The 13,249-nt window shown below is 47.3% G+C and overlaps 1 protein-coding gene across 1 annotated transcript in view; it reads left to right on the forward strand.

Moving 5' to 3' along the window:
- Positions 1-13,249, forward strand: part of LOC135057144 (uncharacterized) — a 122,931-nt gene that overhangs the window by 20,866 nt on the left and 88,816 nt on the right. Inside the window, exons 3-6 of the mRNA XM_063963041.1 lie at positions 3,377-3,568; positions 4,221-4,299; positions 10,013-10,110; positions 10,242-11,118. Of these exons, the coding sequence (XP_063819111.1) occupies positions 3,377-3,568; positions 4,221-4,299; positions 10,013-10,110; positions 10,242-11,118 (1,246 nt within the window). The remainder of the gene's footprint in view (positions 1-3,376; positions 3,569-4,220; positions 4,300-10,012; positions 10,111-10,241; positions 11,119-13,249) is intronic.

The following is a 13,249-nucleotide window of genomic DNA, read 5'->3' on the forward strand; positions in this document are numbered from 1 at the left end:
GTATAATGGGGTAGATGTGACGTGTAATAAGGTAGATGTGAGGTATAATGGGGTAGATGTGACGTGTAATGGGGTAGATGTATAATGAGGTAGATGTGACGTATAATGGGGTAGATGTGACGTATAATTAGGTAGATGTGACGTATGATAAGGTAGTTGTGACGTATGATGAGGTAGATGTGACGTATAATGGGGTAGATGTGACGTATAATGGGGTAGATGTGACGTATAATGGGGTAGATGTGACGTATAATGAGGAAGTGACGTATAATGGGGTAGATGTGACGTATAATGAGGTAGCTGTGACGTATAATGAGGTAGATGTGACGTATAATGAGGTAGATGTGACGTGTAATGAGGTAGATGTGACGTGTGATAGACGTATAATGAGTTAGATGTGACGTATAATGGGGTAGATGTGACGTATAATGGGGTAGATGTGACGTATAATGAGATAGATGTGACGTATAATGGGGTAGATGTGACGTGTAATGGGGTAGATGTGACGTATAATGGGGTAGATGTGATGTATAATGGGGTAGATGTGACGTGTAATAAGGTAGATGTGAGGTATAATGGGGTAGATGTGACGTGTAATGGGGTAGATGTATAATGAGGTAGATGTGACGTATAATGAGGTAGATGTGACGTATAATGGGGTAGATATGACGTATAATGAGGTTGATGTGACGTATAATGAGGTAGATGTGACGTATAATGAGGTAGATGTGACGTATAATGAGGTAGATGTGATGCGCGATAGACGTATAAGGGTAGATGTGACGTGCGATAGACGTATATTGAGGTTGATGTGACGCGCGATAGACGTATATTGAGGTAGTTGTGATGTATAATGAGGTAGGTGAGACGTGCAATAAATGTATAATGAGGTAGATGTGACGTATAATGAGGTAGATGTGACATGTAATGCGGTAGATGTGACATATAATGAGATAGATGTGACCTATGATGAGGTAGATGTGATGTATAATGGGGTAGATGTGATGTATAATGGGGTAGATGTGACGTATAATGGGGTAGATGTGACATATAATAAGATAGATGTGACGTATAATGGGGTAGATGTGACGTATGAGGTGGTAGATGTGACGTATAATGAGGTAGATGTGACGTATAATGAGGTAGATGTGACGTATAATGAGGTAGATGTGACGTATAATGGGGTAGATGTGACGTATAATGGGGTAGATGTGACGTATAATGAGGTAAATGTGACGTGTAATGAGATAGATGTGACGTATAATGAGGTAGATATGACGTATAATGGGGTAGATGTGACGTATAATGGGGTAGATGTGACGTATGATGAGGTAGATGTGACGTATAATGGTGTAGATGTGACGTATAATGGGGTAGATGTGACATATAATGAGGTAGTGACGTATAATGGGGTAGATGTGACGTATAATGAGGTAGATGTGACGTATAATGAGGTAGATGTGACGTATAATGAGGTAGATGTGATGTATGATGAGGTAGATGTGACGTATAATGGGGTAGATATGACGTATAATGAGGTAGATGTGACGTATAATGAGGTAGATGTGACGTATAATGAGGTAGATGTGACGTATAATGAGGTAGATGTGACGCGCGATAGACGTATAAGGGGTAGATGTGACGCGCGATAGACATATATTGAGGTTGATGTGACGCGCGATAGACGTATAATGAGGTAGGTGAGACGTGCAATAAATGTATAATGAGGTAGATGTGACGTATAATGAGGTAGATGTGACATGTAATGAGGTAGATGTGACGTGTGATAGACGTATAATGAGGTAGATTTGACGTATAATGGGGTAGATGTGACGTATAATGGGGTAGATGTGACGTATAATGAGGTAGATGTGACGTATAATGGGGTAGATGTGACGTATAATGAGGTAGATGTGACGTATAATGGGGTAGATGTGACGTATAATGTGGTAGATGTGACGTATAATGGGGTAGATGTATAATGAGGTAGATGTGACGTATAATGTGGTAGATGTGACATATATTGAGATAGATGTGACGTATGATGAGGTAGATGTGACGTATAATGGGGTAGATGTGACGTATAATGAGGTAAATGTGACGTATAATGCGGTAGATGTGACATATAATGAGATAGATGTGACCTATGATGAGGTAGATGTGACGTATAATGGGGTAGATGTGATGTATAATGGGGTAGATGTGACATATAATAAGATAGATGTGACGTATGATGAGGTAGATGTGACGTATGAGGTGGTAGATGTGACGTATAATGAGGTAGATGTGACGTATAATGGGGTAGATGTGATGTATAATGGGGTAGATGTGACATATAATAAGATAGATGTGACGTATGATGAGGTAGATGTGACGTATGAGGTGGTAGATGTGACGTATAATGAGGTAGATGTGACGTATAATGAGGTAAATGTGATGTATAATGAGGTAAATGTGACGTATAATGGGGTAGATGTGAAGTGTAATGAGGTAGATGTGACGTATAATGAGGTAAATGTGACGTATAATGGGGTAGATGTGACGTGTAATGAGGTAGATGTGACGTATAATGAGGTAGATGTGACGTATAATGAGGTAGATGTGACGTATGATGAGGTAGATGTGACGTATGATGAGGTAGATGTGATGTATAATGGGGTAGATGTGACGTATAATGAGGTAGATGTGACGTATAATGAGGTAGATTTGAGCGCTTAGCGATTTTAAATGGTAGTGCACCAGTTTATTTACGGATGCACTACAGGTCCCAGCAAGCTGTGCCATAGCTTTGTTTCATGGTTGCCAGGGCATGTTGGTACTTGGGGAACTAGTGACACATTGATGAGACTTTGGTGATTACAGTATTTCCTCATTAAAGTTTACAGCTGAAACCAGTCGGACGACCGCTGTTCTCTCTGTAATTATTTCCGTGGTGCAGTGTGTATGATGATTCTCTCTCCTGCCATTTACGGGGGGAAGGGTAGGGGGGGCATTCTGCGCCCCCTACTTTCATTCAGCCTCACTGTCACATCATCCGGCTGTAGGACTCAACGCAGCCCATAACATAAAGATGGCAGTAGAGAGAAATGCTATATACACTCTGCTAGGAAGGGCTGACGTATGAAATAGGGACAGTGAGGCAGATGTATTAAGCTTGGAGAAGTGATTAAGCAGACCAGCCAATCAGCTCCTAACTGTCAATTTACGTATTGGAGCTGATTGGCTGGTGCTTTATCACCTTGCACTTATCACTGCTTTATCACTTCTCCAGGCTTAATACATCTGCCCCAGTGTTTGTAAAATAGACCATTGTATATCTTATGCTACCTAGTTGTGTTTCCCTTACATATTTATTGATGTCTCCCCCAATATACAGGTTTATACAGTAGTGAGGAAGGCATCCGCTGAACATGAAACACACAGCAGCCGTCCCTGTGAGTCAGGAGGACGGAGCAGGACCCAGAGCCCCATCACGGTGCCTCCACCTCACTCACTGATACATGTGAGGCACAATGACCAGAAGATTCTGGAACTCACCAACAAGATCATTCAGCAGCTGACTGGAGAGGTGACTGCTGGGAATGGGGCATTATACAGTAACACCAGGGGACGTGTCTGGGTGATGACTGGAGAGGTGACTGCTGGGAATGGGACATTATACAGTAACGCCAGGGGACGTGTCTGTGTGATGACTGGAGAGGTGACTGCTGGGAATGGGGCATTATACAGTAACACCAGGGGATGTGCCTTGGTGATGACTGGAGAGGTGACTGCTGGGAATGGGACATTATACAGTAACACCAGGGGACGTGTCTGTGTGATGACTGGAGAGGTGACTGCTGGGAATGGGGCATTATACAGTAACACCAGGGGATGTGTCTGGGGGATGACTGGAGAGGTGACTGCTGGGAATGGGACATTATACAGTAACACCAGGGGATGTGTCTGGGTGATGACTGGAGAGGTGACTGCTGGGAATGGGACATTGTAAGGTAACACCAGGGGACGTGTCCGGGTGATGACTGTAGAGGTGACTGCTGGGAATGGGATATTATACAGTAACACCAGGGGACGTGTCTGGGTGATGACTGGAGAGACGACTGCTGGGAATGGGACATTGTACAGTAACATCAGGGGATGTGTCTGGGTGATGACTGTATCATTGTGTGTGTCAGGTGCCTATAAGGTGTCAGGATGTCACTGTCTATGTTTCCATGCAGGAGGGGGAGTATATAGAGGAACACAGGGGTCTGTACAAGGACGTGATGATGGAGAATCACCGGCCCCTCACATCACTGGGTAAGAGGAGACTGTCATGTATTGTACAGGGGAGAGCAGGTATGGGGGCCCCTATATACACATCATCTGATAATCACATTTCTCTGACGTCCTAGTGGATGCTGGGAACTCCGTAAGGACCATGGGGAATAGCAGCTCCGCAGGGGACTGGGCACAAAAGTAAACTTTAGGACTACCTGGTGTGCACTGGCTCCTCCCCCTATGACCCTCCTCCAAGCCTCAGTTAGATTTTTGTGCCCGGCCGAGAAGGGTGCATTCTAGGAGGCTCTCCTGAGTTTCTTAGAAAAAGTTTAGTTTTAGGTTTTTTATTTTCAGTGAGTCCTGCTGTCAACAGGCTCACTGCATCGAGGGACTAAGGGGAGAAGAAGCGAACTGCCTGCTTGCAGCCAGCTTGGGCTTCTTGGCTACTGGACACCATTAGCTCCAGAGGGACCGAACACAGGCCCAGCCTCGGAGTCCGGTCCCAGAGCCGCGCCGCCGGCCCCCTTACAGAGCCAGAAGCAAGAAGAGGTCCGGAAAATCGGCGGCAATAGACATCAGTCTTCACCAAGGTAGCGCACAGCACTGCAGCTGTGCGCCATTGCTCCTCAGGCACACTTCACACTCCGGTCACTGAGGGTGCAGGGCGCTGGGGGGGGGCGCCCTGAGGCAGCAATAAAAACACCTTGGCTGGCGAAAATACATCACATATAACCCCCAGGGCTATATGGATGTATTTTAACCCCTGCCAGAATCCATAAAAAAGCAGGAGAAAAGTCTGCGAAAAAGGGGCGGAGCCTATCTCCTCAGCACACTGGCGCCATTTTCCCTCACAGCTCCGTTGGAGGGAAGCTCCCTGGCTCTCCCCTGCAGTTACTACACTACAGAAAGGATTAAAAAAGAGAGGGGGGCACTAATTAGGCGCAGTATTAATAAAACAGCAGCTATAAGGGGAAAAACACTTCCATAAGGTTATCCCTGTATATATATAGCGCTCTGGTGTGTGCTGGCATACTCTCCCTCTGTCTCCCCAAAGGGCTAGTGGGGTCCTGTCCTCTATCAGAGCATTCCCTGTGTGTGTGCTGTGTGTCGGTACGATTGTGTCGACATGTATGAGGAGGAAAATGGTGTGGAGGCGGAGCAATTGCCTGTAATGGAGATGTCACCCCCTAGGGAGTCGACACCTGAGTGGCTGAGCTTATGGAAGGAATTACGTGACAGTGTCAGCTCTTTACAAAAGACGGTTGATGACATGAGACAGTCGGCTACTCAGCTTGTGCCTGTCCAGGCGTCTCAAAAGCCATCAGGGGCTCTAAAACGCCCATTACCTCAGATGGCAGATACAGACGCCGACACGGATACTGACTCCAGTGTCGACGATGAAGAGACAAATGTGACTTCCAGTAGGGCCACACGTTACATGATTGAGGCTATGAAAAATGTTTTACATATTTCTGATAATACAAGTACCACTAAAAAGGGTATTATGTTTGGTTAGAAAAAACTGCCTGTAGTTTTTCCTTCATCTGAGGAATTAAATGAAGTGTGTGATGAAGCGTGGTTTTCCCCCGATAAAAAACTGATAATTCCTAAAAGGTTATTAGCATCATACCCCTTCCCGCCAGAGGATAGGGCACGTTGGGAAACACCCCCTAGGGTGGATAAAGCGCTCACACGTTTGTCTAAACAGGTGGCACTACCGTTTCCTGATACGGCCGCCCTTAAGGAACCTGCTGACAGAAAGCAGGAGAATATCCTAAAATGTATATACACTCACACGGGTGTTATACTGCGACCAGCAATCGCCTCAGCCTGGATGTGCAGTGCTGGGGTGGCTTGGTCGGATTCCCTGACTGAAAATATTGATACCCTAGATAGGGACAGTATATTACTGACTATAGAGCATTTAAAAGATGCATTTTTATATATGCGTGATGCACAGAGGGATATTTGCCGACTGGCATCAAGAGTAAGAGCGCTGTCCATTTCTGCCAGAAGAGGGTTATGGACGCGGCAGTGGTCAGGTGATGCGGATTCCAAAAGGCATATGGAAGTATTGCCTTATAAAGGGGAGGAGTTATTTGGGGTAGGTCTATCAGACCTGGTGGCCACGGCAACTGTTGGGAAATCCACATTTTTACCCCAGGTAGCCTCTCAACATAAGAAGACGCCGTATTATCAGGCGCAGTCCTTTCGGCCCCATAAGGGCAAGCGGGCAAAAGGCTCCTCATTTCTGCCACGTGGCAGAGGGAGAGGAAAAAGGCTGCAGCAAACAGCCAGTTCCCAGGAACAGAAACCCTCTCCCGTTTCTGCCAAGTCCTCAGCATGACGCTGGGGCTTTACTAGCGGACTCAGGCATGGTGGGGGCCCGTCTCAAGAATTTCAGCGTGCAGTGGGCTCACTCACAGGTGGACCCCTGGATCCTTCAGGTGGTATCTCAGGGGTACAAATTGGAATTCGAGACGTCTCCCCCTCGCCGTTTCCTAAAGTCTGCTTTACCGACGTCTCCCTCCGACAGGGAGGCGGTATTGGAAGCCATTCACAAGCTGGTGATAATCAAGGTACCCCTCCTGCAACAGGGAAAGGGGTATTATTCCACGCTGTTTGTGGTACCGAAGCCGGACGGCTCGGTGAGACCGATTTTAAATCTGAAATCCTTGAACACTTACATAAAAAGGTTCAAATTCAAGATGGAGTCACTCAGAGCGGTGATTGCGAACCTGGAAGAAGGGGATTATATGGTGTCTTTGGACATCAAGGATGCTTACCTCCATGTCCCAATTTACCCTTCTCACCAAGGGTACCTCAGGTTTGTGGTACAGAACTGTCACTATCAGTTTCAGACGCTGCCGTTTGGTTTGTCCACGGCACCCTGGGTCTTTACCAAAGTAATGGCCAAAATGATGATACTCCTTCGAAGGAAGGGAGTTTTAGTTATCCCTTACTTGGACAATCTCCTGATAAGGGCAAGATCCAGGGAACAGTTGGTAGTCGGGGTAGCACTATCTCAAGTAGTGTTGCGGCAGCACGGTTGGATTCTTAATATTCCAAAATCGCAGCTGATCCCGACGACACGTCTTCTATTCCTAGGGATGATCCTGGACACAGTCCAGAAAAAGGTGTTTCTCCCGGAGGAGAAAGCCAGGGAGTTATCCGAACTAGTCAGAAACCTCCTAAAACCAGGCCAAGTGTCAGTGCATCAATGCACAAGGGTCCTGGGAAAAATGGTGGCTTCCTACGAAGCAATCCCATTCGGCAGATTCCACGCAAGAACTTTCCAGTGGGACCTGCTGGACAAATGGTCCGGATCGCATCTTCAGATGCATCAGCGGATAACCCTGTCACCATAGACAAGGGTGTCTCTCCTGTGGTGGTTGCAGAGTGCTCATCTTCTAGAGGGCCGCAGATTCGGCATTCAGGACTGGGTCCTGGTGACCACGGATGCCAGCCTGCGAGGCTGGGGAGCAGTCACACAGGGAAGAAATTTCCAGGGCTTGTGGTCAAGCCTGGAGACATCACTTCACATAAATATCCTGGAGCTAAGGGCCATTTACAATGCCCTAAGCCAAGCAAGACCTCTGCTTCAAGGTCAGCCGGTGCTGATCCAGTCAGACAACATCACGGCAGTCGCCCACGTGAACAGACAGGGCGGCACAAGAAGCAGGAGGGCAATGGCAGAAGCTGCAAGGATTCTTCGCTGGGAGGAAAATCATGTGATAGCACTGTCAGCAGTGTTCATTCCGGGAGTGGACAACTGGGAAGCAGACTTCCTCAGCAGGCACGACCTCCACCCGGGAGAGTGGGGACTTCACCCAGAAGTCTTCCACATGATTGTAAACCGTTGGGAAAAACCAAAGGTGGACATGATGGCGTCCCGCCTCAACAAAAAACTGGACAGGTATTGCGCCAGGTCAAGGGACCCTCAGGCAATAGCTGTGGACGCTCTGGTAACACCGTGGGTGTACCAGTCAGTGTATGTGTTCCCTCCTCTGCCTCTCATACCCAAGGTACTGAGAATTATAAGACGGAGAGGAGTAAGAACTATACTCGTGGGTCCGGATTGGCCAAGAAGGACTTGGTACCCGGAACTTCAAGAGATGCTCTCAGAGGACCCGTGGCCTCTACCTCTAAGAAGGGACCTGCTCCAGCAAGGACCCTGTCTGTTTCAAGACTTACCGCGGCTGCGTTTGACGGCATGGCGGTTGAACGCCGGATCCTGAAGGAAAAAGGCATTCCGGAAGAAGTCATTCCTACCCTGATCAAAGCCAGGAAGGAAGTGACCGCAAAGCATTATCACCGCATTTGGCGAAAATATGTTGCGTGGTGCGAGGCCAGGAAGGCCCCAACGTCGGAAATTCAACTGAGTCGATTCCTGCATTTCCTGCAAACAGTCGATTTTTCCAGAAAGAACTGGCTTCAGTTCCTGAAGTTCAGACGTTTGTCAAGGGGGTGCTGCATATACAGCCTCCTTTTGTGCCTCCAGTGGCACCTTGGGATCTCAATGTAGTTTTGGGGTTCCTAAAATCACATTGGTTTGAACCGCTTAAATCTGTGGATTTTAAATATCTCACATGGAAAGTGGTCATGCTGTTGGCCCTGGCTTCGGCCAGGCGCGTGTCAGAATTGGCGGCTTTATCTTATAAAAGCCCTTACCTGATTTTTCATACGGACAGGGCAGAATTGAGGACTCGTCCTCAATTTCTCCCTAAGGTGGTTTCAGCGTTTCACCTGAACCAGCCTATTGTGGTACCTGCGGCTACTAGGGACTTGGAGGACTCCAAGTTGCTGGACGTTGTCAGGGCCCTGAAAATATATGTTTCCAGGACGGCTGGAGTCAGAAAATCTGACTCGCTGTTTATCCTGTATGCACCCAACAAGCTGGGTGCTCCTGCTTCTAAGCAGACTATTGCTCGTTGGATTTGTAGTACAATTCAGCTTGCACATTCTGTGGCAGGCCTGCCACAGCCAAAATCTGTAAATGCCCATTCCACAAGGAAGGTGGGCTCATCTTGGGCGGCTGCCCGAGGGGTCTCGGCTTTACAACTTTGCCGAGCAGCTACTTGGTCAGGGGCAAACACGTTTGCAAAATTCTACAAATTTGATACCCTGGCTGAGGAGGACCTGGAGTTCTCTCATTCAGTGCTGCAGAGTCATCCGCACTCTCCCGCCCGTTTGGGAGCTTTGGTATAATCCCCATGGTCCTTACGGAGTTCCCAGCATCCACTAGGACGTCAGAGAATATAAGAATTTACTTACCGATAATTCTATTTCTCGTAGTCCGTAGTGGATGCTGGGCGCCCATCCCAAGTGCGGATTGTCTGCAATACTTGTACATAGTTATTGTTAACTAAATCGGGTTATTGTTGTTGTGAGCCAACTATCCAGAGGCTCCTCTGTTATCATGCTGTTAACTGGGTTCAGATCACAAGTTGTACGGTGTGATTGGTGTGGCTGGTATGAGTCTTACCCGGGATTCATGAATCCTTCCGTATTGTGTACGCTCGTCCGGGCACAGTATCCTAACTGAGGCTTGGAGGAGGGTCATAGGGGGAGGAGCCAGTGCACACCAGGTAGTCCTAAAGCTTTACTTTTGTGCCCAGTCTCCTGCGGAGCCGCTATTCCCCATGGTCCTTACGGAGTTCCCAGCATCCACTACGGACTACGAGAAATAGAATTATCGGTAAGTAAATTCTTATTATATACACTGTACTCAGTCACTGCGTGTCTCCTACAGATGGGCCCAGTGACAGAGATACCCCAGAGAGATGTCCCCGTCCTCTGTATTCCCAGGATTGTACAGAGGGGAATCACAGGATCCCACAGGAGGATCAGGTAGGTGAGATTTAGGGTCTTATCAATATACCAAAGTGACTTTTCACAGGATCATTTATAAAGCAGATTTGTTGATCTAATTCACGGATATTCTACAATATGAAAGTGTTTTTTTGTTGTTTGTTAATAAGGTTGAATATGTGACTAATATCAAGGTAGAAGTTGTAGAGGGAGAAGAAGAGACGTATGTGACTAATATCAAGGTAGAAGTTGTAGAGGGAGAAGAAGAGACGTATGTGACTGATTTGAAGACAGAAGATATAGAGGGAGAAGAAGAGACGTATGTGACTGATAAGAAGGCAGAAGATACAGAGGAAGAAGAAGAGACGTATGTGACTGATATGAAGGCAGAAGATACAGAGGAAGAAGAAGAGACGTATGTGACTGATATGAAGGCAGAAGATACAGAGGGAGAAGAAGAGACGTATGTGACTGATATGAAGGCAGAAGATATAGAGGGAGAAGAAGAGACGTATGTGACTGATATGAAGGCAGAAGATATAGAGGGAGAAGAAGAGACGTATGTGACTGATATGAAGGCAGAAGATATAGAGGGAGAAGAAGAGACGTATGTGACTGATATGAAGGCAGAAGATATAGAGGGAGAAGAAGAGACGTATGTGACTGATATGAAGGCAGAAGATATAGAGGGAGAAGAAGAGACGTATGTGACTGATATGAAGGCAGAAGATATAGAGGGAGAAGAAGAGACGTATGTGACTGATATGAAGGCAGAAGATACAGAGGGAGAAGAGACGTATGTGACTGATATGAAGGCAGAAGATATAGAGGAAGAAGAAGAGACGTATGTGACTGATATGAAGGCAGAAGATACAGAGGAAGAAGAAGAGACGTATGTGACTGATATGAAGGCAGAAGATATAGAGGAAGAAGAAGAGACGTATGTGACTGATATGAAGGCAGAAGATACAGATGGAGAAGAAGAGACGTATGTGAGGGGTGATCAGCAGTGTAAGGAGGGGGAAATCCCTACAGATATTAGCACAGGTGAGTAATAATCACTTATTACAGAAAAGAGTCACATATTCTCCTTGCATAGTCCCTACAACAGTTTATTGCCTTACACCCTCCACTATCAGTACAAACTAATGAGGGAAATCAGGAGCCATCAGCCCCTATTATACTCCTGCTCTCCTCCTCGCATCATGTCACTGTGTGTTACCAGCCCAGAGATCTGACCAGTCTCCTCCCCACACTCTCTGGTGTATATCATACATCAGGAGTCATCAGCCCCTATTATACTCCTGCTTTCCCCCTCACATCATGTCACTGTGTGTTACCAGCCCAGAGATCTGACCAGTCTCCTCCCCACACTCTCTGGTGTATCTCATACATCAGGAGCCATCAGCCCCTATTATACTCCTGATCTCCCCTTCACATCATGTCACTGTGTGTTACCAGCCCAGAGATCTGACCAGTCTCCTCCCCACACTCTCTGGTGTATCTCATACATCAGGAGCCATCAGCCCCTATTATACTCCTGCTCTCCTCCTCACATCATGTCACTGTGTGTTACCAGCCCAGAGATCTGACCAGTCTCCTCCACACACTCTCTTGCATACCTCCCAACATTGGCTTCTTTGGCAGAGGTACATCCGCGCGATTTTTGAAAAGGGTGTAGCTTATCGGAAAGGGGCGTAGCTTTGTGGGAGTGCCGCGATTGTGCGCCACGCCCCCCGTTTTTGTCACTGAGGGGGCATGCCCAGCGCTCTGTGAGCTGCTGGCATGCCCCCTCTCTCTGTCATCTGTGAATAGACGTTGTGCGCATGCGCACAGCGCCTAATCACCGCTGCTCTGCTAAGCAGGGCAGCGAGAGACAGAGCCTCTGAACTGCCCCCCCCCCACTGCAGGACACTGTGGCCCGCGGGTGGGACAGCGGGACAGACCCCAAAAAATGGGACTGTCCCGCAAAAATGGGGACAGTTGGGAGGTATGCTCTCTTGTGTATCTCATACATCAGGAGCCATCAGCCCCTATTATACTCCTGCTCTCCTCCTCACATCATGTCACTGTGTGATACCAGCCCAGAGATCTGACCAGTCTCCTCCCCACACTCTCTGGTGTATCTCATACATCAGGAGCCATCAGCCCCTATTATACTCCTGATCTTCTCCTCACATCATGTCACTGTGTGTGACCAGACCAGTCTCCTCCCCACACTCTCTGTTGTATCTCATACATCAGGAGTCACCAGCCCCTATTATACTCCTGCTCTCCCCCTCATATCATGTCACTGTGTGTTACCAGCCCAGGGGTCTGACCATTCTCCTCCCCACACTCTCTGGTGTATCTCATACATCAGGAGCCATCATCCCCTATTATACTCCTGCTCTCCTCCTCACATCATGTCACTGTGTGTTACCATCCCAGAGCTCTGACCAGTCTCCTCCCCACACTCTTTGGTGTATCTCATACATCAGGAGCCATCAGCCCCTATTATACTCCTGCTCTCCTCCTCACATCATGTCACTTTGTGTTACCAGCCCAGAGATCTGACCAGTCTCCTCCCCACACTCTCTGGTGTATCTCATACATTAGGAGCCATCAGCCCCTATTATACTCCTGCTCTCCCTCTCACATCATGTCACTGTGTGTTACCAGCCCAGAGATCTGACCAGTCTCCTCCCCACACTCTCTGGTGTATCTCGTACTTCAGGAGCCATCAGCCCCTATTATACTCCTGCTCTTCCCCTCACATCATGTCACTGTGTGTTACCAGCCCAGCGGTCTGACCAGTCTCCTCCCCACACTCTGGTGTATCTCATACAATAGGAGCCATCAGATTATTTTTTTAGGGATGGTTTGAAACTTTGGAGACTTCTATGTTAAATAGACATGGGAATGGATTATTGAAATCAGGACTGGGAGGTGACATGACAAACAGATTTTACCAACGATTCTAAACGACATTTTCATCTGTTTTCTTGCGTTTTGGAGCAAAGTGTTGATTGTCATTTGTTCCCATACAGTGCCTGCTTTTCATTCCAACCAGCCAACTTGGTGTATGGCCTGCTTTACAGGAATTGTTGACTGCTTTGTAGGTGCAGGGAAAAAGTTGGCTGTTTCTGTAGAGGACAGGAAGACAGTGTAGTGGTAGACTGAGTGAGGAAAAAGTAGA

The sequence above is a fragment of the Pseudophryne corroboree genome, chromosome 3 (assembly GCF_028390025.1).
Source record: "Pseudophryne corroboree isolate aPseCor3 chromosome 3, aPseCor3.hap2, whole genome shotgun sequence".
NCBI classification, from domain to species: Eukaryota; Metazoa; Chordata; class Amphibia; order Anura; family Myobatrachidae; genus Pseudophryne; species Pseudophryne corroboree.